Source organism: Ylistrum balloti, unplaced genomic scaffold (genome assembly GCF_031769215.1).
Source record: "Ylistrum balloti isolate Yb309-2 unplaced genomic scaffold, AGI_CSIRO_Ybal_v1 Utg371138, whole genome shotgun sequence".
Classification (NCBI taxonomy): domain Eukaryota; kingdom Metazoa; phylum Mollusca; class Bivalvia; order Pectinida; family Pectinidae; genus Ylistrum; species Ylistrum balloti.
This window is the reverse complement of record NW_026782624.1, coordinates 196,349-222,498: the sequence shown is the minus strand read 5'-3', so window position 1 is coordinate 222,498 and position 26,150 is coordinate 196,349. Positions and strand designations below refer to the sequence as shown.

Here is a 26,150-nt window from a genome sequence, read left to right as displayed (position 1 = left end):
TTGCATTGCACAACACATTTTCACCATACTTTAAACTGACATTGCATTGCATGACGCATTTTCACCATACTTTAAACTGACATTGCATTGCACAACACATTTTCACCATACTTTAAACTGACATTGCATTTTCACCATACTTTAAACTGACATTGCATTGTACGACCCATTTTCACCATATTTTAAACTGACATTGCATTTTTACCATACTTTAAACTGACATTGCATTTTCACCGTACTTTAAACTGACATTGCATTTTGACCGTACTTTAAACTTACATTGCCGCTGAACAAACATTACAAATAATTCCAAGACATTTTGAACGAAAAAAATTCACATTTGATGCTGATTTTCTCTTCAAAATTTGGGAAGGATGAAAATGATACCGTGATATTCACATTTAAAGTGTACTACTTTCACCTGTCCTTGTTCTACTAATGATATAAGGGTTATAATTACTCGTGGTGAATTGGACCTTGTCTGCTGTGACGTCGCAAGTTCATTGACTGGTAGCAGCCGCCAAAAAAGAACATTTTGATCTCCCAGAGTTAATGACCTTCCTTTAAATGGAATAACTTGGTTATGCAATGTCAGATTACAAATTAATATTTTACAGTTTTGAAGAATTAGGTAGTTCTGACGATAATAGAATGTAGACTGTGTCCAGCCATATTACAGGCAGTGATTGGTTTAAACCATAGACTTAGATTATCTAAGTCGTGTTTCAACATACATTTGTACTTATTGTCAATCAGTGAGCAAGGGGCACATGTAATTTCAACTTTACACAATCTCCAAATAAACACCTACACAGGTAAACACATGGAGAAGAAATTACTGTCAAGGAGACATAGCTAGATTTACAATAATAATTACTTTTACAATCAAATTCTGTTACTAGACTTAATGAAGGACTGCACATGGTTTGTGGTCCCCACTACATCTACAAGAGTTGTGGTCCCTACTTTACCTACAAGAGTTGTTGTCCCTATTTTACCTACAACGTTTGTGGTCCTTATTTTACCAACAATAGTTGTGGTCCCTATTTTACCTACAAGGATTGTGGTCCCTACTTTACCTACAAGGGTTGGGGCCCCTACTTTACCTACAAGGGTTGTGGTCCCTACTTTACCTACAAGGGTTGTGGTCCCTACTTTACCTACAAGAGTTGGGGCCCCTACTTTACCTACAAGGGTTGTGGTCCCTACTTTACCTACAAGAGTTGGGGCCCCTACTTTACCTACAAGAGTTGTGGTCCCTATTTTACCTACAAGGGTTGTGATCCCTATTTTACCTACAAGAGTTGGGACCCCTACTTTACCTATAAGGGTTGTGGTCCCTACTTTACCTACAAGGGTTGTGGTCTCTATTTTACCTACAAGAGTTGTGGTCCCTACTTTACCTACAAGGGTTGGGGCCCCTACTTTATCTAAAAGAGTAGGGGCCCCTACTTTAATTACAAGGGTTGTGGTCCCTGCTTAACCAACAATGGTTGTGGTCCCTACTTTACCAAAAAAGGTTGTGATTCCTATTTTACCTACAAGAGTTGGGACCCCTACTTTACCTATAAGGGTTGTGGTCCCTACTTCACCTATAAGGGTTGGGGCCCCTACTTAACCTATAAGGGTTGTGATCCCTACTTTACCTACAAGGGTTGTGGTCCCCACTTTACCTACAGAGGTTGTGGTCCTTACTTTACCTACAAGGGATAGGGCCACTACTTTACCTACAAGAGTTGTGGTCCTTAATTTACCTACAAAGGTTGTGGTCCCTACTTTACCTACAAAGGTTGCGGTCCCTTCTTTACCTACAAGGGTTGTGATCCCTACTTTACCTACAAGGGTTGTGGTCCCTACTTTACCTACAAGAGTTGGGGCCCCTACTTTACCTACAAGGGTTGTGGTCCCTACTTTACCTACAAGGGTTGTGGTCCCTACTTTACCTACAAGAGTTGTGGTCCCTATTTTACCTACAAGGGTTGTGATCCCTATTTTACCTACAAGAGTTGGGACCCCTACTTTACCTATAAGGGTTGTGGTCCCTACTTTACCTACAAAGATGTGGTCCCTACTTTACCTACAAGAGTTGTGGTCCCTACTTTACCTACAGGGGTTTTGGTCCCCACTTTACTTACAAAGGTTTTGGTCCCTACTTTACCTACAAGGGCTGTGGTCCCTACTTTATCTACAAGGGTTGTGGTCCCTACTTTACCTACAAGAGTTGTGGTCCCTACTTTACTTACAAGGGTTGTAGTCCCGATGTTACCTACAAGGGTTGGGGCCCCTACTTTACCTACAAGGGTTGTGGTCCCTACTTTACCTACAAGGGTTGTGGTCTCTATTTTACCTACAAGAATTGTGGTCCCTACTTTACCTACAAGGGTTGGGGCCCCTAATTTACCTAAAAGAGTAGGGGCCCCTACTTTAATTACAAGGGTTGTGGTCCCTGCTTTACCAACAAGGGTTGTGGTCCCTACTTTACCAAAAAAGGTTGTGATCCCTACTTCACCTACAAAGGTGTTGTCCCTAGTTTACCTACAAAGGTGTTGTCCCGACGTTACCTGCAAGAGTTGTGGTCCCTACTTTACCTACAATGGTTGTGGTCCCGACGTTACCTACAAGGGTTGTGGTCCCTGTTTTACCTACAAAGGTTGTGGTCCCTACTTTACCTACAAGAGTTGGGGCCCCTACTTTACCTACAAGGGCTGTGGTCCCTACTTTACCCACAAAGGTGTGGTCCCTACTTCACCTGTAAGGGTTGGGGCCCCTACTTAACCTACAAGGGTTGTGGTTCCTACTTTACCTACGAAGGTTGGTCTCCCTACTTTACCTACAAGTTGTGGTCCCTAGTTTACCTACAAGGGTTGTGGTCCCAAATTTACCTACAAGGGTTGTGATCCCTATTTTACCTACAAGAGTTGGGACCCCTACTTTACCTATAAGGGTTGTGGTCCCTACTTCACCTATAAGTGTTGGGGCCCCTACTTAACCTACCAGGGTTGTGGTCCCTACTTTACCTACGAAGGTGTTGTCCCGACGTTACCTGCAAGAGTTGTGGTCCCTACTTTACCTACAAGGGTTTTGGTCCCGACGTTACCTACAAGGGTTGGGGCCCTTACTTTACCTAAAAGGGTTGTGATCCCTACTTTACCTACAAGAGTTGTGATCCCTACTTTACCTACAAGGATTGTGGTCCCCACTTTACCTACAAAGGTGTGGTCCCTACTTCACCTATAAGGGTTAGGGCCCCTACGTAACCTACCAGGGTTGTGGTCCCTACTTTACCTACAAGGGTTGGGGCCCCTACTTTACCTACAAGTTGTGGTCCCTAGTTTACCTACAAAGGTTGTGGTCCTCACTTTACCTACAACGGTTGTGATCCCTTCTTTACCTACAAGAGTTGTGATCCCTACTTTACCTACAAAGGTTGTGGTCCCTACTTTACCTACAAGAGTTGTGGTCCCTACTTTACCTACAAGAGTTGTGGTCCCGCCTTTCCCCACAAGGGTTGTGGTCCCTATTTTAAATACAAGGGTTGTGGTCCCTACTTTACCTACAAGGGTTGTGGTCCCTATTTTAAATACAATGGTTGTGGTCCCCACTTTACCTACAAGGTGTTGGGGCCCCTACTTGTATTTTAAATACAAGGGTTGTGGTCCCTACTTTACCTACAAGGGTTGTGGTCCCTATTTTAAATACAATGGTTGTGGTCCCCACTTTACCTACAAAGGTTGTGGTCCCTTCTTTACCTACAAGGGTTGTGGTCCCTACTTTACCTACAAGGGTTGTGGTCCTTACTTTACCTACAAGGGTTGTGGTCCCTATTTTAAATACAAGGGTTGTGGTCTCAACTTTACCTACAAGGGTTGTGATCCCTACTTTACCTACAAAGGTTGTGGTCCCTACTTTACCTACAAGAGTTGTGGTCCCTACTTTACCTACAAGAGTTGTGGTCCCGCCTTTTCCTACAAGGGTTGTGATCTCTACTTTACCTACAAGGGTTGTGGTCCCTACTTTACCTACAAGGGTTGTGGTCCCTACTTTACCTACAAGGGTTGTGGTCCCTACTTTACCTACAAAGGTGTTGTCCCGACGTTACCTACAAGAGCTGTGGTCCCTACTTTACCTACAAGGGTTGTAGGGTTGTGATCTCTACTTTACCTACAAAGGTTGTGGTCCCTACTTTACCTACAAGAGTTGTAGTCCCTACTTTACCTACAAGGGTTGTGATCCCTACTTTACCTACGAAGGTTGGTTTCCCTATTTTACCTACAAGTTGTGGTCCCTAGTTTACCTACAAGGGTTGTGGTCCCAAATTTACCTACAAGGGTTGTGATCCCTATTTTACCTATAAGGGTTGTGGTCCCGCCTTTCCCTACAAGGGTTGTGATCTCTACTTTACTTACAAGGGTTGTGGTCCCTACTTTACCTACAAGAGTTGTGGTCTCTACTTTACCTACAAGGGTTGTGATCCCTACTTTACCTACAAGGGTTGTGATCCCTACTTTACCTACAAAGGTTGTGGTCCCTACTTTACCTACAAGAGTTGTAGTCCCTACTTTACCTACAAGGGTTGTGATCCCTACTTTACCTACGAAGGTTGGTTTCCCTATTTTACCTACAAGTTGTGGTCCCTAGTTTACCTACAAGGGTTGTGGTCCCAAATTTACCTACAAGGGTTGTGATCCCTATTTTACCTATAAGGGTTGTGGTCCCGCCTTTCCCTACAAGGGTTGTGATCTCTACTTTACTTACAAGGGTTGTGGTCCCTACTTTACCTACAAGAGTTGTGGTCTCTACTTTACCTACAAGGGTTGTGATCCCTACTTTACCTACAAGGGTTGTGATCCCTACTTTACCTACAAGGGTTGTGATCCCTACTTTACCTACAAAGGTTGTGGTCCCTACTTTACCTACAAGAGTTGTGGTCCCTACTTTACCTACAAGAGTTGTGGTCCCGCCTTTCCCCTACAAAGGGTTCCAGTGTCTCCCCTACCTACAAAGGGTTCCGGTGTCCCCTACCTACAAAGGGTTCCGGTGTCCCCTACCTACAAAGGATTCCGGTGTCTCCCCTACCTACAAAGGGTTCCGGTGTCTCCCCTACCTACAAAGGTTCTGGTGTGTCCCCTACCTACAAAGGTTCTGGTGTCTCCCCTACCTACAAAGGGTTCCGGTGTCTCCACTACCTACAAAGGTTCTGCTCTCTCTCCGGGAGTGCGTTTGTCTTCTGCTTAATCGACGACTGCCGTCATGTAGATATTGGTTTATCCAAGTAAGTAATGTCACGTTCTCAAATAAAAACAAGATATATACAGCATTGGAACCAACAGACAAAATGAGCTTTCATATCTCGCAAAGAAATAAGATATTTCTCAATGAAGTCACTATGACTACCATAAAACTTTCCCCATAATTTCCACCAATCATAATTACTAGAAAACCAATTAGCTTTTATCTTGGACTACAAACGTATGGTATCCCCCACCCCCACCCCCAACCCCCACCCCGCCACCCCGCCGACAGGAACAAGACATGATTACGATTGGATTATTGGTCGTTTCCACTTGATTAATTATCACCACCATCCCTCTCTCTCTCCCTCCACTGGATTTTACAAAGTAGACGAAGATAGAAAGGAAACACAGAGATGAATAACTGACAGCTATAAATTTCCCCGGTAAGTAAACGAACGTGAGAGCCGAAGGGGACGAACTGGCTTTCAGAATCCGATAAAGAAGGTTGGTGATTTGGGCGTTCACGTGCTCGCGTGTTATTGCTAATATAATCACCCATGAAGGGTGCTTATTTTCTTTAATAATTTGCCAAAAATATATTTGATCAAAATCGAAATCTAAATCTATATTGAGACGGGGCGTCTACAGTATACATATATATATGTATGTATATAACAGCGGGGAAGACTTGGTACGGGACACCGGGGTAGGAGATGAGTATGGTTTTTTCATCATCTTGAAGATAATTGGATACAAATAGCTGAAACAAGACCTACGTTGCTCGAAACCAAGAGAGAAGGGATAGGTTGTCTCAGATCGCACTCCCGATTGAGTTGTTACAAAATGTAAGGTATTAGATAGGATAGGGGCGATAGGCAGTGTAGTTTAGTAAGAGAAACCGACACCAAGACCTTTGATAAATATAAACTATTGTTTACCAACAAACTACATAACGTTGCAAATACTTCATAGCTGCGATATCGTGTAACTTGCCATAATCGTCGATTCAAATCTATTTTATGACAAATACAGCGCATGTATAGATGTATCCCATTTAAATTGAAACGGTGCATTAATTGGTGCGCGAGCCTGATACAGCAGCTGGAAGCAAGGTCCACGTGTTGTTTTCTCTATCAAGGGTGGAAATAAATTTTCTTATACCACATTCCTCTCTACTGGACTGGAAGTGATATCTGGTGACTAAAACTTTGTAGAGGTAAGTTATTTGTTCTAAATCAAACCCTTAAGGTTCTATAAATAGATGCTTATTGACAAACATGAGACTAAAATAGAAGCAGAAAAAGTATTAGAAGTCACGAACTCATGTACGTGTTATGAATGTTTCTAATGTAAACAGCGTATTCAGTTTTCTAATGAATATGTAGGGTTCTTCATAGTGAGTAAAATAAAATACGGTTCTTAATTGTATGACGTCATAAATGAAGTGACGACATGATACCTTACATGACGTCATTTGTCAAAAAATCTCAAAATATTTTTAACTGATATATATATAGATAAGATTTATTCAAATGACATTTATTCAATACCAGAGTCAGAATTTATGGAAATTTAATGAAATATAGTGCATAAGTTCAAATTATTTTATTTCATTTTAATACGAATGACTTTTGAACTGTACATTTGGTTAACAAACATACGATAAAAACGAATAAAGAACCCGTCTGTAATTTCAATCAATATTGAATAGGAATATAAGAATATGAAATTTACACATTTTAAAAATTGTTCGTGAAGTTTTTTTTTTTTTTTTTCAATTTCATTTATTTAATTTGTATGCAATGCTACGAACGTTGAAATCAATGACTATTGATCATTATTGATAAGTAGTTCAATTAATATCCATAGTGATTAGTAAAAAGATATGACCTTTTCTTTTTAGCAAATCATGTTTATATGTAATCAGGGATGAATACTGTATTATATGTCCCTGTTGTAACATTCTATTATCGGTTATTTTTATGATGACTGGCTGTATTAAGAGACAACCTCTATAAAGCGGCCATTTGATAACTCCCCAATGGGTGGTCTCTCATCATAGGCATTATCATTGATTCGCATTGATTGATTCACATTGATTCACAATTTGTATCACGAATTTCAACTACAGCGGTAACCTGTATTAAGCGGCCATTTGATAACCCCCGAAGGGTGGTATCTCATCATAGGTATTTCATTGATTCGCATGGATTGATTAATATCGATTCACAGTTGTTTGAACAAAATGAAACTTTCAAAGGCACGTTCGCGATATGATTTCCCCGAGAAGATCATACATTCAGTGTACAAAGTATGTTCATGGTGCAGTGTTTCGTCATTGTTCTATAAATAGTAACTATGAATTATTGGTATACACCAGCTAAGAAATAAAAACTTGGGTGAGCAATGGTGTAAATAATGACTATGTAGCCGGTACTTCATCCTGTTATAGACTTTCATTATTATTGATCAGTACAGCAAACCCGGACTTGGACGGGAAAATGACATTACCACTGTAACGATAGTAACATATAGTTAACAGAATTGCGGCGAATGCACAGGATTTTCTTTCATTTGTACATCAGTCACTCCCGTTTTTCTCACCAAGGAATTTGTATTTATTATTATTATTATTATTATTATTATTATTCATTCAATGTCTTATTGTTTATTTTACTATTATTATTTTTCTCATGGTATGTAATTTGGTGTGTGGATGACGTAATGTCTAATTGTGAGAAAACCTTTGTAATTTTGTTTTGTTTGTGTGTTTTTTTTTAATAATTTATTCATCTAATTACAAATGTTCTGAACAAAATTCGTCACTTTTTCCTTCCCGTGACAGCAGACAAACTTTTGACATTGTACATCATGGTCAAGATCTACGAACAATATGAACTACATGTATATGAAATATATTTTTCTTGTTTTGTACGATGATATTACCATGGCAACCTAACTTACGTCACTAAGAAGTGGTATTTAAACCAGTGATATCATGCACGTGAGTTTGTCCTTTTGTATTGCTGAACTTTATGGCCGTTATTGTCAATAAACGTGTACCACAAACTGCATCAGTTGTATGAAGTAATGGCAGGCAAAGACGATTACTCTGAGGAACATTCGGAGTAAGTACATTGATGTTTTTAACAGCTCAATAGTCATTTAGATAAGCATATTAGCTCTCCGGATATTGCAATACTGTGTATCCTGGAAAACCAATCATTTTCTCCTAAAAGACTGGAAACTGTGTCAAAATAGGTCCAGATACCGTGTCCAAGAGGACCAAAAACTGTGTCAAAATAGGTCCAGATACCGTGTCCAAGAGGACTAAAAACGGTGTCAAAATAGGTCCAGATACCGTGTCCAAGAGGACTAAAAACGGTGTCAAAATAGGTCCAGATACCGTGTCCAAGAGGACTAAAAACGGTGTCAAAATAGGTCCAGATACCGTGTCCAAGAGGACTAAAAACTGTGTCAAAATAGGTCCAGATACCGTGTCCAAGAGGACTAAAAACGGTGACAAAATAGGTCCAGATGCCGAGAACAGGATGTCTAAAAACTATCTCAGATTAAGTCCAGAAACCTTGTCCAGGAAGTCTAAAAACTATCTCAGATTAAGTCCAGAAACCTTGTCCAGGAAGTCTAAAATCTATCTCAGATTAAGTCCAGAAACCTTGTCCAGGAAGTCTAAAATCTATCTCAGATTAAGTCCAGACACCTTATCAAGGAAGTCTAAACAATGTGTATGAAGTCGAGATACCGTGACCTTGAAGTCTAAACAATGTGTATGAAGTCAAGATACCGTGACCTTGAAGTCTAAACACTGTGTCCAGAAAGTCTTATTATTGGTTGATTCCTAGAATGTTAACAACCTTGTCCAAAGAGTCTATATAAACTTCCTGTGTTGATCTGAATGTTACGATTCTTTAGATTGTCAAATCCAAAAATAGAAGAGAAAAAACAAGACGAAGAAAAAAACATATCAATGTAAAATACACATTATCTCAGACATTTTTTCTCGGTGTTAGATTGATAATGCGTCACCATTCAGAATAAAATTCTAAATCGTCCTTATATACAAATATTTACGCACGCTCGCACCATCATTATCCCTCTAATTAAATATCATACTTTGACAGTTGCTTGAAGTTGTCACACTGGATTAAATGATCAGTGGGATACCCCGGAAACCCAGGTAAATGTGGTCAGGTCGTCATTGTTGTATTTGTCAATAACCACATTCTTAGTTGCCTTGACCTTTTATTTTTGGCCCTCGTTGTTGTTTCCCACAGTAAATTGAGTGTTATTTCAATCACCGATACAAACAGGAGTGTCTGTGGCATGCTACTGTTATACCCCGGTATAATGAGTATACAACAGCTCCGTGTACCAGACAAATATCCCGTAATTGTGGCCACTATCAGCGACGTCTACCGTCAGCAGGTGTTTTCTCCTTCTATATCTCTCCTTTAGTGACGTCAGGCTCTCAGTATGGCATCTTGTTTTCATCCAAAATAAAGTCGGTCTTTTGGCGACGTCCGTCTTTCACGCTTTTCATTGAAAAACGTTACATATCGGTGATAGCAAAGTTATTCGTCTAGAGATGTCTGTCCAACCGACCAATATTTCCCAGTCCTATTTAGGTGTCTTTCATTCTCTCCTCACATGCCTTGGTTCTAGTGGCGTGACGCCTTGTATAACTTTCCCCCTAATGTCGTGTTCTAGGGTATCATTTCTCCTCTGATGTCGTGTTCTCCGTCTGTCCTCTGGTATAATTTCCCCTCTAATGTCGTGTTCTCCGTCTGTCCTCTAGTATCATTTCCCCTCTAATGTCGTGTTTTCCGTCTGTCCTCTGGTATCAAATTCCCCTCTAATGTCGTGTTCTCCGTCTGTCCTCTAGTATCATTTCCCCTCTAATGTCGTGTTTTCCGTCTGTCCTCTGGTATCAAATTCCCCTCTAATGTCGTGTTCTCCGTCTGTCCTCTGGTATCAAATTCCCCTCTAATGTCGTGTTCTCCGTCTGTCCTCTGGTCTCAAATTCCCCTCTAATGTCGTGCTCTCCGTCTGTCCTCTGGTATCAAATTCCCCTCTAATGTCGTGTTTTCCGTCTGTCCTCTGGTATCAAATTCCCCTCTAATGTCGTGTTCTCCGTCTGTTCTCCAGTATCATTTCCCCTCTACTGTCGTGTTCTCCGTCTGTCCTTCAGTATCAATACCCCTCTAATGTCGTGTTTTCCGTCTGTCCTCTGGTATCAAATTCCCCTCTAATGTCGTGTTCTCCGTCTGTCCTCTAGTATCATTTCCCCTCTAATGTCGTGTTTTCCGTCTGTCCTCTGGTATCAAATTCCCCTCTAATGTCGTGTTCTCCTTCTGTCCTCTAGTATCATTTCCCCTCTATTGTCGTGTTCTCCGTCTGTCCTTCAGTATCAATACCCCTCTAATGTCGTGTTGTCCGTCTGTCCTTTGGTATCATTTCCCCTTTAATGTCGTGTTCTCCGTCTCTCCTTTGGCATCATTTACCTCTAATATCGTGTTATCCGTCTGTCTTCCACTATCATTTCCCCTCTTATGTCGTGTTCTCCGTCTGTCCTCTGGTATCATATCCCTCTAATATCGTGTTATCCGTCTGTCTTCTGGTATCATTTCTACTCTAATATCGTGTTATCCGTCTGTCTTCTAGTATCATTTCCCCTCTAATGTCGTGTTCTCCGTCTGTCCTCTAGTATAATTTGCCCTCTAATGTCGTGTTCTCTGTCTGTCCTCTAGTATCGGTTTCCCTCCAATGTCGTGTGTTATGTGCTGCTGTCTGTCCTCCTCTGTCGTCTGCACTAAAGTCTCCATCTGTGTAGAAGCTGTATCTCACAGCATGTCGGAACATTTCCTCATTTTTACCCTTCCAGTTGATGTCTCCCTCGACATCCGTCTTTATGAGACCCTTCCTGTTGGTGTCTCCCTTGACATCCGTCTTTATATGACCCTTCCTGTTGGTGTCTCCCATGATATCCATTCTAAAACTACCCTTCTTGCTGGTGTCTCCATTGACATCCGCCCTTATATGACCCTTCCTGTTGATGTCTCCATTGACATCCGCCCTTATATGACCCTTCCTGTTGATGTCTCCATCGACATCGTCCTCATATTACCCATTCTGTTGGTGTCTCCCTCGACATCGCCTTTATATTACTCTTGATGTTGGTGTCTCCCTTCAACATCCGTTCTCATATGACCCTTCCTGTTGGTGTCTTCCTTGACACCCGTCCTTATATGACCCTTCCTGTTGGTGTCTTCCTCGACATCGCCTTTATATGACCCTTCCAGTTGATGTCTCCCTCGACATCCGCCCTTATATGACCCTTCCTGTTGATGTCTCCCTCGACATGGCCTTTATATGACCCTTCCTGTTGATGTCTCCATCGACATCGTCCTCATATAACCCTTTCTGTTGGTGTCTCCCTCGACATCGTCCTCATATGACCCTTCCTGTTGGTGTCTCCCTCGACATCGCCTTTATATGACCCTTCCTGTTGGTGTCTCCCTCGACATCGCCTTTATATGACCCTTCCTGTTGATGTCTCCCTCGACATCGCCTTTATATGACCCTTCCTGTTGATGTCTCCCTCGACATTGCCTTTACATGACCCTTGCTGTTAGTGTCTCCCTCGACATCGCCTTTATATGACTCTTCCTGTTGGTGTCTCCCTCGACATCGACCTCATATGACCCTTCCTGCTGCTGTCTCCATTGACACCATCTTCATATGACCCTTCCTGTTGATGTCTCCCTCGACATCGTCCTCATTAGACTCTTCCTGTTGGTGTGTGCCTCGACATCGTCCTCATAAGACCTTTCCTATTGGTGTCTTCCTGGTTACCCTATATATTTCCAAGTGTTTTTGTCCTCTCAACTGGAAAGCTTATACACTCATAAAAATGATTGGAAGGGTAGGTATTCATGTATATACAATATAAAAATCTTTATCTTTATACAATTAGCATCTCCATCGTTATCATAATGAGTTGATATCCGACATATATCTTGACGAACGAGTTACGCCCTATGGGAAGTGTCTTAGCAGTTATCATCATTTCATTAACAGAATGGAATGCCAAATACTTAGTATGAAGAATACTGTAGCTCAAAAGATAAACTTTTAGAGGGGGAACTCGGTATCCACGTAAGAATCAATGATTTTTTAAAATCTGCATACAATTTAAGTATTTATTTCTTATTTTGGTGAAACTCACTATAGAGTATGTCTCTGACAGTTGATACTACATTCTGTGATTATTCCGCCGTAACAGGGATAAGATACGATAGATAGGATCTGCTGGCATCGCGTCTTCCGTATACTGATAACGTTAGTTTAATTACAGCTCATTCTCACAGGGACACTATCAGTTTCCTCACTATCTCTACACTGACATGTGTTGCTGGGCAAATTTTCTATCTTTATTAAGGTTTTAGTTTCATTCGCCAAATTTATCTGCGATTAATCATGAAATGATCAATTTTCAGCAACAGGCAGACAGCGGGCACCTGTTTTTATGTACGTTCCTGTTGCATAGTAAAACTAAATATTGTGATAATATCCGGAGTAAACCGTCTTAACAAAGACTGTCTGACGTCAAACAATATCTGATGATAAAGATCTAGAAGCGACGACGGTGATGAATGTGTGTTGGAGGGAGGTGCCCTGTACACGTGTGTGTGTGTTTTGATTTTTTTTTTTTTTTTTTTTGTTTTTTTGTTTTTGTTTTTGTTTTTTTTTTGTTTGTAAATATAGAGCTCTATCTAACTTAATTATATCCCGATTGATAAAATGTATACATATCTACATCATGTTTTACGTTTGTCAAAGTCTGATTTAATAAACTACAGGTATGTGGAATATTGGCGTCAAAATTATTTTTTTCTTTAAATAGTGCCGTTATAAGTCTGTCTCAATATTATCTATCTGTGATGAATACCTACATATAATTCCCTTCTTACCAGTATTGTTTGTCGTGGCACATGTATAAAAGAACCCAGCGGTACACGTAATTGACTGAAAGTTCAAATAGTTTCTATTGCGTTGTGAAATAATTGTCGGTCTACTTAAATGTATTTGTCACAATTGTTGAAAAATCTATATATCAAAATGCGTTTTCATTTCAAGTGTTTCATTTAAACTTTTAAAAAAATGCGCGCGCGCACAGTCATCCACACCCACACCAACACCCACACCCTCTTTTCAAAATTTTCAGGAGTGGAAACCTATATCAGATCATCGATTAAAAAATATCTTTTGGATGTATTGATACACATGCAGGGGTACTGATCCTATTTAAAAGTATAGTAGATTGTACAGTATTCATACTTGTTATTTATGAAGAGAAACAAAGCTATAAAAATCCCACCCCAATATTGCACTTAAATTGCTTTAAAGTATATAATTCCGTATTGTTTTCTACGTTACAGGAGGAAAAAAGGAGTGACAGGTGTTCTCAGGTGCAAAACGCAAAACGAAAATAGAGGAAAGGTAAAAGTTTTGCACACGACCCTTACATAGTAAGCCTGAAGAAGCATCATGGCGGACATCGATGGGACAGTCGTGGAAGGGACCGCTGAGATTGTTGAAAATGTCAGTGATTGTTTTCAGTCTCTCGGGATTGATGCTAATTCCGTGGATATAAATTCTTTTCGGATAGATGAGGGTGACAACAGGGTAAGTCCGATATCGATTGTATTTACAAACACCTCGTGGTTTGAATAAAATTGGCAGACGATAAATAACTTTCTGTTAAAAGGGGTCCAAGAGGGGGTAACTGTCCATGTGCTGATATGCATAGGCCTATTCTTATAGTGCGAATCACATTGCAAAGAAAACTTTCAAACTGATGGGTTCCACTTAATTAAATGCACTCCACAACAGAAACGTGATGCTGTAAGTGATTTTTACAAAAGTTTGCAAACAGTGAATTTTTTTCCGGGAGTGCCTTTTTCACAAATCAATGCTTAATTTGAAAAGTTGATTGATGTTGTTACCCTTAACTTCGTATGACTAAGAAATAAACATTTTCCTAATGTAAGTTGAGTGTTTTACATCCAGTGCACTCTATCAAATGCAACTTAGGTATATTTTGTATAGTATATTTTAGTACACCCTCTAGCCTCTCCCATGGTACCAGGGGTGACAAGTATCAGATACATCTACGTGTAGTATTATGTAGTCATGCAAACTCGAGAAAAACTTGTTAATCATTTAACTTGTTGATATAGGGCAGATTTAGTACAGTGAACAAATATAAAAAAAATTGAAAGAGTAATGCACATACTTCTAATCTTAATACATATTTAGACTTGTATACCATAATTAGCATTGTACTTCCTTTATAGCCTTGTTTAAGAATGTTAATTTTAATCATTTAGTTTTAGTTTTTATATTATAATCAGTTTTAAATTGTTGATTGAAAAAAAAAAATTCTTTCAATGTTAGCAATTTTTTACATTCAAATGAAAAAAAAACATGGGAATGAACCTTCTTGAAACGTTGTCTGAGTTTATAAAGACTTAAGTAGTTATTTTGGTCCTTGCTTGTTCTTTTGAATTATGTGTGTGTATTACAAGGTTTACCCTACAAATATCTTTAAATGGATTATCTCTTGAAAATTATACATGCCTTATAAACATCTCTTGTTTAAATACCAAACATACCGTAACCTGATATACTGATGAACAAAATAATTGTAGGCAGGATATTGATATTGCATGAAATTTATCTGTATATGCCATGATTACATTCACAAAAACAAAAAGATATGTATACAAGTATCTAATGCTAAACATTAAAAAGACACCTGTTGATATCATATGTACAGGTACATTGAAGGTGGGAGGGGGGACCTGTTGATATCATATGTACAGGTACATTGAAGGTGGGGGGCACCTGTTGATATCATATGTACAGGTACATTGAGGGGGGCACCTGTTGATATCATATGTACAGGTACATTGAGTGGGGGGCACCTGTTGATATTAGATGTACAGGTACATTAAGGGGGGCGCCTGTTGATATCATATGTACAGGCACATTGAGGGGGAACACCTGTTGATGTAAGATGTACAGGTACATTGATGGAGGGACACCTGTTGATATAAGATGAACCGGTACATTGAGGAGGGTGAATATCTGTTGATATAAGATTTACAGGTACATTGAGGGGGGCACCTGTTGATATTAGATGTACAGGTACATTGAGGTGAGGGACACCTGTTGATATAAGATTTACAGGTACATGGAGGGGGGCACCTGTTGATATAAGATTTACAGTTACATTGAGGGGGACACCTGTTGATTTAAGATGAACCAGTACATTGAGGTGAGGGACACCTGTTGATATAAGATTTACAGGTACATGGAGGGGGGCACCTGTTGATATAAGATTTACAGTTACATTGAGGGGGACACCTGTTGATATAAGATGAACCAGTACATTGAGGTGAGGGACACCTGTTGATATAAGATTTACAGTTACATTGAGGGGGACACCTGTTGATATAAGATGAACCAGTACATTGAGGAGGGTGAGCATCTGTTGATATAAGATGCACAGGTACATTGAAGGGGACACCTGTTGATATTAGATGTACAGGTACATTGAGGTGAGGGACACCTGTTGATATAAGATTTACAGGTACATGGAGGGGGACACCTGTTGATATAAGATTTACAGTTACATTGAGGGGGACACCTGTTGATATAAGATGAACCAGTACATTGAGGTGAGGGACACCTGTTGATATAAGATTTACAGGTACATGGAGGGGGACACCTGTTGATATAAGATTTACAGTTACATGGAGGGGGACACCTGTTGATATAAGATGAACCAGTACATTGAGGTGAGGGACACCTGTTGATATAAGATTTACAGGTACATGGAGGGGGACACCTGTTGATATAAGATGAACCAGTACATTGAGGAGGGTGAGCATCTGTTGATATAAGATGTACAGGTACATTGAGGGGGACACCTGTTGATATTAGATGTACAGGTACATGGAGGAGGACACCTGTTGATATAAGATTTACAGGCACATTGAGGGGGGCACCTGTTGATATCATATGTACAGGTACATTGAAGGAGAGGGGGGGCACCTGTTCATATCATTGAGGGAGACACCTGTTAATATAAGATGTACAGGTTATTTTGAGGGGACACCTGTTGGTTGGGGACTTGTTAATATAAGATTTACATGTGTGCTAGAGAGACAAATCTGCAATGGTTTTTGTTTTTTTATAGAAGTTAAATATAGTAGTTTGAATTGAGTATATTATGGTTACATTTAGTTTTGAGTAAAATCATTTCCATTATCTGATATTGTAAATAAGCTAGGTATTTTGGCATATGACTTGAGTCAAACTCTGGTCTCTTTGTCTAAAGTGTGTTAATCCACAATGGTCTCTAGTGTGATAATCCACAATGGTCACCAGTGTGATAATCTATAGTAGTAATCCACAATGGTCTCCAGTCTGATGATCTACAGTGGTAATCCACAATGGTCTCCAGTCTGATAATCCACCATGGTCTCCAGTCTGATAATCTACAGTGGTAATCCATAATAGTCTACAATATGATAATCTACAGTGGTAATCCACAATGGTCTCCAGTCTGATAATCTACAGTGGTAATCCACAATGGTCTCCAGTCTGATAATCTACAGTGGTAATCCTCAATGGTCTACAGTATGATAATCTACAGTGGTAATCCACAATGGTCTCCAGTCTGATAATCTACAGTGGTAATCCTCAATGGTCTACAGTATGATAATCTACAGTGGTAATCCACAATGGTCTCCAGTCTGATAATCTACAGTGGTAATCCACAATGGTCTCCAGTCTGATAATCTACAGTGGTAATCCTCAATGGTCTACAGTATGATAATCTACAGTGGTAATCCACAATGGTCTACAGTATGATAATCTACAGTGGTAATCCACAATGGTCTCCAGTCTGATAATCTACAGTGGTAATCCTCAATGGTCTACAGTATGATAATCTACAGTGGTAATCCACAATGGTCTACAGTATGATAATCTACAGTGGTAATCCACAATGGTCTCCAGTCTGATAATCTACAGTGGTAATCCTCAATGGTCTACAGTATGATAATCTACAGTGGTAATCCACAATGGTCTCCAGTCTGATAATCTACAGTGGTAATCCTCAATGGTCTACAGTCTGATAATCTACAGTGGTAATCCACAATGGTTTCCAGTCTGATAATCTACAGTGGTAATCCACAATGGTCTCTAGTGTGGTAATCTACAGTGGTAATCCACAATGGTCTCCAATGTGATAATCCTCAATGGTCTGCAGTCTGATAATCTACAGTGGTAATCCACAATGGTCTGCAGTCTGATAATCTACAGTGGTAATCCACAATGGTGGCCAGTGTGGTTATCAATGATGGCGATATTTTACACTATTTTACACCATTAAGCTGTATATTACCTGTTCTTTGATATTATGTAATGGTGGGACAGATCTGGTTTGCTCATGTCTGATTCATCTGACACATCTCAATTAATCAATATGAGCTTTTCACACTTACATGTATGTGCCAATAAAACCATGAGGTTTACTACAGGATGCAGGCTTCAGTTAGGATATGGTACAGAAGAAAACAAGTCTAGAGATTGAATCTTTAAAGATATGCTTTTGTCATAAAGTTGACAACACTTTTCTCTTCAAACTTTTCTCTGTGCTTGGGAGATTGGAAATAACTTTGCATACCAGTATATTTTAATCCAATTTGCTTTTCTTGTCCTGGTCAGCCTTGAAAATAAAAAAATTGATATGAAACTTTTAAGTAAAAAATTTTGAGTATGGCATCTAATAGTTCTGGTCAAACATTATTGACGCCCCCTGATGTTGAGCCTCATGTTCACTACTGCCATATTATCATAAAAAATATCCCCAGGTCTTAGAGTACAACAGTAGTTACAGGAGAAACCTGTAGCTCTGGTTCATCTTTCAAAATTAAATTCCTTAAAAAGCTAGGTCACATGTTATGTTTGACCTTTATCTAGCACCTAGTAATTACCATATGTGAATGATAGATTATCATGGGATGTATGTGTATTGGAGGATATTTTTCTCTCAATTAAGCACAACTGTGATATGTGTGGTCATCTGTAGTGCGTGTGAAGTATATAGGAAATGTATTGTATGGCTGAATTCAGGTGTGGTTTTATACCTGTAGCTTGCTGTATTGCACAGCAGGCAAGAATTAACAGTTAGATTTTACCCCACAGCATGTGTGGATTAAGTGTTAGAGAAAAGTTTTTAATACAGGTGAAAAATGTGTATACCTGAGTGTGAGCCAACAAAGCTCTTTGACTCTATCTAAATATTTGTTGTCTCTGTGGATTAATAAGACCATGTCGACATGGTACTGTAATACACTGACACATGGACTCCATTGCTAATTTACCATGATTATACATGTAGTGGTTCCCAATCCTGATTGTTCTGAAATAGTCCCTGATATCATTTCAGGTCTCTCCTCAACCACTGATCCAAATCCAATGCAGAGCAAATGAAAACCAATGGATTAAAAACTCCCTATAAAATCCCTTCTGCATGATTCTCTATATTTGATAGAACAATGACCAAAGTGTGGAAGATTTCATCAGGCATATACATTATATGTAAATAATTCACTGCCCTGTCGTAATTGTGATTATAGAATGTCCTTGAGACATCATGAACTCTGTTCAGAAGCGCCTTATCACCACAAACAGGAGAGGAAATAAGAAATTTCCTCTCCAATATGTTATTTGAACTCACAATTTGTGTTTATGGATTTTGGTTGGTAAATACATCAATGTAGGATTTCACTGCTCTTTCTGGTGAGATGACGTGAAATTTAGTAGATTCTGTAGCATGTCTACTGCATAAACACATATATAATTTCAAATCCACTAGAGCACAAGCATTTTTAGACTTGCCCCAAAGATATGTCATAAAACATTCCAAAACTTTTGACAATTAAGTCATTTTTAGAAGCATTTTTAGATTCTCCCCTAAGATATGATGAAACATGCCAAAACTTTTGACAATGAAGTCATTTCGATCATTTGAAAGATTAAGGAAGTGAAAAGTCAAATTTCTGAAATACAAAAAACTATTGTTCAAACAAAATTTTGTGATTTCTGGGTCATGCGGAATTGGTAACCCTTGATACATATGTATCTCTGTACTGAAGATAGAATATGTTGTTTTTATCCAATTGATAGACTCTACCAGTAGAAACAATCTACATATAAGTACACACTTTGCCTGTAGGTGTAGGACATTGGAAGCATTCCATGCCCAGTTGTTTGGGTTTTAAATTAATGTAAACAAGTTCAAGTATTTAAAATCTGAAGGGTGTTTGTACAGGTATATCTGTGAAATATCACATAGCTACTTGTGAAAGTAAGCTAATCTCATTGCTGATTTTTCATGTTTTTGGCTTTATGTCCTTGTAATAGCTGAAAGGTTGATTATGACACTCAAGAATTGTTCAAGGACCATCATATATAGATGTTAAAACAATTCAGAATCAGATAATTTAGATGCTTGACACTCCGTCTGATTATATCACTCGGTTAAAGTTATCGACATCAAAAACATGGTGACATTTGTACCATTCATGATATAATTTGTGACATGTATTGTTTTCAAATATGTAGATGCATTCTCATATGATTTGGATATTGATTTTATATGAAATCTTCATCCTTTAAATGTTTGGTGACTAATCGCGATATGGTGTCCCGATAAACGCTGTCCTGATTTGTGTAGACAAACACACAGACAGACCATATTAAAGTGTCTTGATCTCTCTGTATTTCCTTCGGGAGACTTTAGACTGTCAGGCTGCTTTGAGGCCTTTAAGTCAGTCCTGTTGTAGACTCTTCCACAGACTTGACAGGATGGAGTCTCCAAGTCTCTGATGGTGTTCGTGAGGTGGCAGGCCTAGTAGTCAAAATCAATGGAGAACAGCACTTGCAGAATATTGATTGCTTGTTATTTCAGTAAAAAATTATCTACCCTCTGATTATACCAAAGATGCTGGTGATCATTATAAGGTTGTCAGTGTGTTCCTGATCTGATACTGAAGGCTATATTCATTTACCTATCCTTTTGTGCTTCTGAGGATTGTGAGATCTGGACGGATGGAGTGTTTTGTATGTGCTGCCTGATAGTCAAAACACAATGACCTAATGTGTACATCAGTAACCAGTGAAATGGTGGTCTATATCAAGCTATACTAGTTAAAGATAGTTGTCAGAAATCATTTGTTACCACTCAGTAACAACAACCTTAAAAACAATAGTAAGATACACTCTTTCAATCTCCGAATTTCAATGGTTTATGGTTCTGGAGTAAATTTGTTTCTCCAAATGAGATTTATTTCTTTATAATAAATAGAAAGAATGGGATAAGAAGGTAAGAGATATTGTAAAGGTGTATATGTTAACACCCAGGATGATAACAATCACTGCTGTATCATACTCGGGGAAGTAGCGGGCACACTTTACTGTCCTAAATTAATAATCCTTTACCTACAACTAAAATGGATTTCTACAGAACAAAACATTATCTCCACAGGCAAAATCCCCCTGGCTGTTGTGCTTCATTCCTGATTAACTAAATTGAAGCCATATCTGTTGAGGTTAATTTGTGTAAATGTTGGAAAATTTAGGGGCAATATAATAACCCACCACAGCTGTCCAGGCCTAAAGGTTAAAGACATCCATTTGTATGCAACTGGAGGCTGAGGTAGATAAAAAGATCACTGCAGTTTGGAGAGAATTTTGTAATATTCTGAACTGGATTAAGATCATTACAAACAAGTTGATAAAGCAAATAGAGGATAGGATTTATATAAAATCTTAATTTTAATAAGATACAAAATTAACCAAAATTGCATGGAAGTCTAAACTTTAGAAAATATCTTTTGGGAAATGCTGTATGTTTTATTGGCCATGTGGCAGGGTATAGCTAATGTGATAAAATAAATCAATCTTCTATTATCAGAGAATGCCAAACAGCAACAGAATCCCTCAATATTGCTGCAATAGAAATGCTGACTTCTGTATTGTGTTGGTATGATGGATTAAATAGTGATAAACAGTAGTTTTCAGGGATATGTACTAAGGCCTCATGATTTTATCATTTTGTGACGAACCAGAAGGATACCTTAATGGCTGATGTTTAGAGGTCATAAATAATCATATTCCAAGATGTTTTTTTTTCAATGTGGAATTATTAACCATTACATTGACATTTAGAAAAAGGCTAAGGATTTATAGTGTAGTATGGCGTTAGCTATAGACAAGCCAATTCAAAATATTGAATGTGGGAGATTGGCAAGTGTCAGTGATGTTCTTACATATATCAAAGAGTTATCAGTGAGTTTGCAATCATCTTCTTTAATGTTGGTACTGTGTTTAAAATGTTAAATCCAGCAGAAATTTGACTGTATCAAACATAATTATATTTTAAAAATGTAATTTTTTTTATTTCAATTGAAATTTAATCGAACATGTTTGGTTTTATTTCATGTTTTATCCAGTGTAATTGAATGTATGATAGATGTAACCTTTTGTTTAAAATTTTCATTTAACAATAAAATCAACCGTTAAATTATACATGTCTAAGTGTGGTCTAATATTGGAATTCTGAGGCAATATCTACTGCCAACTAGAGCCTTGGTTACCCAGGTCAGAGATATAGATTATGTACAGAGATCTATAGGTGTTTCTGTAGTACCAACAGTGGGGTCGTTACCATCCTCTCTCGGAACCCTCAAGTGTGGACATATATCTCCTACATATGTCCCGTTCTAGTGTTTCCTTGTGCTGTGGAATATTGTGATGGCCTCTTAATTGGTCCACATGGATACATTCTATGTTCTGCATTTTCACAATACTTTTCAGAGATACTTTTTTTGTGGATTTGTTGGCTATGTTGATTCTGATGTCCTGGAAGGGAAGAGATTGTAATATAGTGATGAACCAGTGTCACTTGAGAGGTTGTTGTTTAATCATTGTGTTATTGACTTGAACAAACTCCTCGACTTTCAAACAGCAGACTGTCACCCGCTCTCAGCTTCATCTTCGTACTTGTACATCTTTAACTCTACATATCTGACCGTTTATGAAAATTGTGATAATGTTTGACACACTGTTGCCAGACATCTGATGACCCTATATTTTGGGTCGAGCCTGCTGACGATTAGTGTACGGGATTGCTCTAATGGCTACATTGTCAGTTGGAAGTATTGGTTTTTCCAGCTTCAGTATTGTGGTGATATCGTGTGACAGAGGTGTGTTGGCACAGTACAATACTCCCATTTGGTAAATAAGTTGATATACAATTCGTTTGGATTTCAAATGTACAGAGATGAAATACACACTACAAATTTCTGTTTTTCATGTGCTTTGCCATTTCCAAACTGGAGGTGGTTCCCATTGGAATGAATGTGAAGCTGGTATTCAGACATTATACTAGAAGTACCAGTACATCTTAGTCAACTTTTACTAGTATTGGCATGTCTCACCGCAACTAAAGTGATGAGTATCTGCATGCACACCCAACCTGCGATGATATTAGTTTCGTCATCGCCCATGTGATTACTTTTCCGTGTGAGTTTTGTGTTTACCTGTTCAGTAATTAGGGATCTACAGGTGTCACAAGGCTATTTGGATCACTTGGAATCGCCAGGTATATGCAGGAATGACGGTGAGTTTGAAAAACAAAATTTATACATGCCATTTTGTCTATGCTTGAATGAATTAGCTTTCTCCTATTATGAAACAACTTTACAGACCTACATGTCACAATGAAGCACTTGTTTCAGAAACATTTCAGTTTACACCTGACTAGATTTAACTTTAGTCACTTTCAGGCGTATATACAATACAGGAAACTTGATATTTATGTTATAGTGTTATTTTGTCCAAATGATCTAGTAACCACAATGATTTTCTCACTTTTACTGAGGATGGTAGTTGGATGGGAAATTGGCTGTAAAATTATCAGAAATGTTTATAGTTACTTGACAAATTTTCCTGAAATTGATATTTCAAACATTCAACACCATGTTTCAACATATATTAAAAGGTCTTTTTCACTTGTTTTAGATCATTTGTTGTCATGCTATTGATTTTTAAACATGACATTACCACTGATGTTAACTAGGATGAGAGACTGTAAAGAGTTCATCTTGATCTTTCTACATAGTCACTGGCATCGAGTAGATAAAATTTCTGTCAAATGCCTGATATCATGCTAGCTGACAATTTAGTACTGTGGCAGTTGTTGCTGAAATTACTGAAATTGATTTGAAAACCTAAATGACCTCAGTTTCCAGAAGGTCGAGAATCATCGTACCTATTTAATTCTTATTTTCATTCGATGTTGACCAAATGGAATCTAAAGGGAAGTGGTTACTATATTATATTAAATGACCAGACTTGTACTGAAGGTCATAGGACATACATTACTATAAGAATATTTAACACAAAGTATAAGGTCTGGATATCAAAATAGGTGACCTAATTGACCTTTGTTCAAAGTCACAGGGATGAATCAGTTTTTGAAACAAACGTTTTGAAAAAAATAACATATGGTCTAATATGGTCTACAATAGAGATGTTTGATCTGTAAATCAAGAGGAAGTTGACTGAATAATTGCAAATTAGCTATTGGGATGAAATATGTATGAAAATTCCAGCAAACTAATTAAAAAAATCTCCAAAAGGTACATGTATTGGTATGTACGTTGTGGCAAATATGTGCTGCCCATTTTTCTGTAATATTGTGTTAAGGTCAAAGGTTAACCTCAAGGTCTAGTCAAGGTTAGATATCAGTTTGAATTTATGAAATTTTTAATCTATGATGATTATTTCTAACAAAAATGTGCTAAGTTATAAGCATTCATAAACAACAGCAATACAAAAATGATATTTTGTATGGTTGAAGGTTGTACAGGGTTAGGAAAGGTGGAAGTCTGTGAACAAAAAAAATGTTATTTTTAAATAATGATAATGACTAGATGATTAAGATAAAAAATAACAAACAATCAGCCATTTGAATTTGTTAAAATAGGTACATGAATTAATTTATGTAGCCGTCAACCTCTCAATAAATGTTAAAAAGAAACAATGCTAAAACAACTGTGAAATACAGGACGGATATCAATAAAGTTTCTATCAATTTGTTTTTCTGGCTGTGTATACCGGAGAAAACATGCGGGAAAACTTTTTTATGAATGGTTCTGCATGTTTAAGTGGATGTTGGAGAAAACATGTTGTTAATAAGGATCTCATACAGCTGTGCCAGGTAAAATTAGAGCGACACAACTTAATTTACTACCATGACGCACCCATATCAATCCCCTCCTGTATTTATTATTAAGTGGCAAGAAGAACCAAAATAATGGTCAGATAGCTCAAGTCAGGAAAGTATGTTGGGTGTATCGTAATATCAATTGTAAGTGCTCTGAATAATACAAACCTTACACAGGTTACTCAACCAGGAGTGAAGCAGTCTATAGCTGGAACTATAAAGTGTAGGGACAACTCTAGGAAGTATATATAGTGACAGTATAACTGGAGGTGTTTCTAGATGGTAAGTTTAAATTCATATTACTGAGAGGTACTTGTTGATGTTATAGGAGATTGACACTGTAACATATTTAGTTATCACTGTATACCCCTTAAATGTAAGTAATGAAACTTATAGTATATTTTAACTGGTAGGATTGCCTGATTTCTCTTACATCCTTCTCAGTTAACTAAACTGTAAAATGAAGAAAAGGAAATATCTTTCATAATCTCCACAATGAAATATTTTCTTCTGATTAGCAAGAAGGCCTTAGATTATATTGAGTGGGTAGATATGTCCTGAGATTATCCGGGGAAAAAGTTTATAAAAAGATGAACTTGACCCATATTCAAGGTCACAGAAGTCAGAGTTGTCAAAAATTTTAAATGAATTCTAATGATGAACCAACATGCCTATAGAATCATAATATTTGATAGAATTGTTTCAAGGATGAATCACAACAAAACCTGAGGTTTCTGTGATGAAGCCTGAAAAAGTTTGCAAAAAGAAAATGATCTTGACCTATATCTTAAATCAGAGTTGTCACTGGTTTATCAAAACCTGCAAGTGACATCTTATTGATAATCAAAAGCCTATAATCATGATGTTTAGTGGAGGTTTCTAGGATGAAGCTTGACCAAGTTTGAGACAAGACGACCTTGACCCATACTCAAGGTTGCAGGGGTCAACTTCTTCTATTACGTAACCCAAGAGTGTTAATGAATGTCAATGTGATATTAATGTATTTGTGAAGGTTTGATAAGAAAGTGGCCTAAATCTATGTCTGGACGTGAATTAAACTCCTGTAATATTAAAAGTATGCCAAATTCAGTGAAACTTCATTCATATTGGTTTGGGACCCATTATTCTGATACATTTTGATGATTATATATATATTGTGATATTTCTGGCACTATAATGCATGTGCAATTTTTGTGGCAATTGACAAAATGATAGTAGTTACGTAAGTCTATGATGTATTAGACCCAATTTTATCTGTAAATGTCAGTGTAAAATAACCTGTTAGAGTGGAGCAGTGGAAGTTTTGCCTTGTAGCAGCATTTGGGGGATATCTACAGTGCTTTAATTAAAACAGCCTTCCTGCCCCATCATCATGGTTGTCATGATGTAGGCATTTTCTCAGTCATCAAACAGTAATACATGTCATTTGCTTTTTTTTGTTTTATTTTTAGAGAGAAATCTGAATTTCTATGACTAAATTAAATAACTTCAGTTTGAGTTTTATTGTGAATTTCATATCCAGCATTTCA

The 26,150-nt window shown here is 38.1% G+C and overlaps 1 protein-coding gene across 1 annotated transcript in view; it reads left to right on the top strand.

Moving 5' to 3' along the window:
- The first annotated feature begins 13,802 nt into the window (after positions 1-13,802).
- Positions 13,803-26,150, top strand: part of LOC132561024 (prickle planar cell polarity protein 3-like) — a 47,912-nt gene continuing 35,564 nt past the window's right edge. The window contains exon 1 of the mRNA XM_060225743.1: positions 13,803-13,940. Coding sequence (XP_060081726.1) covers positions 13,803-13,940 — 138 coding nt within the window. The remainder of the gene's footprint in view (positions 13,941-26,150) is intronic.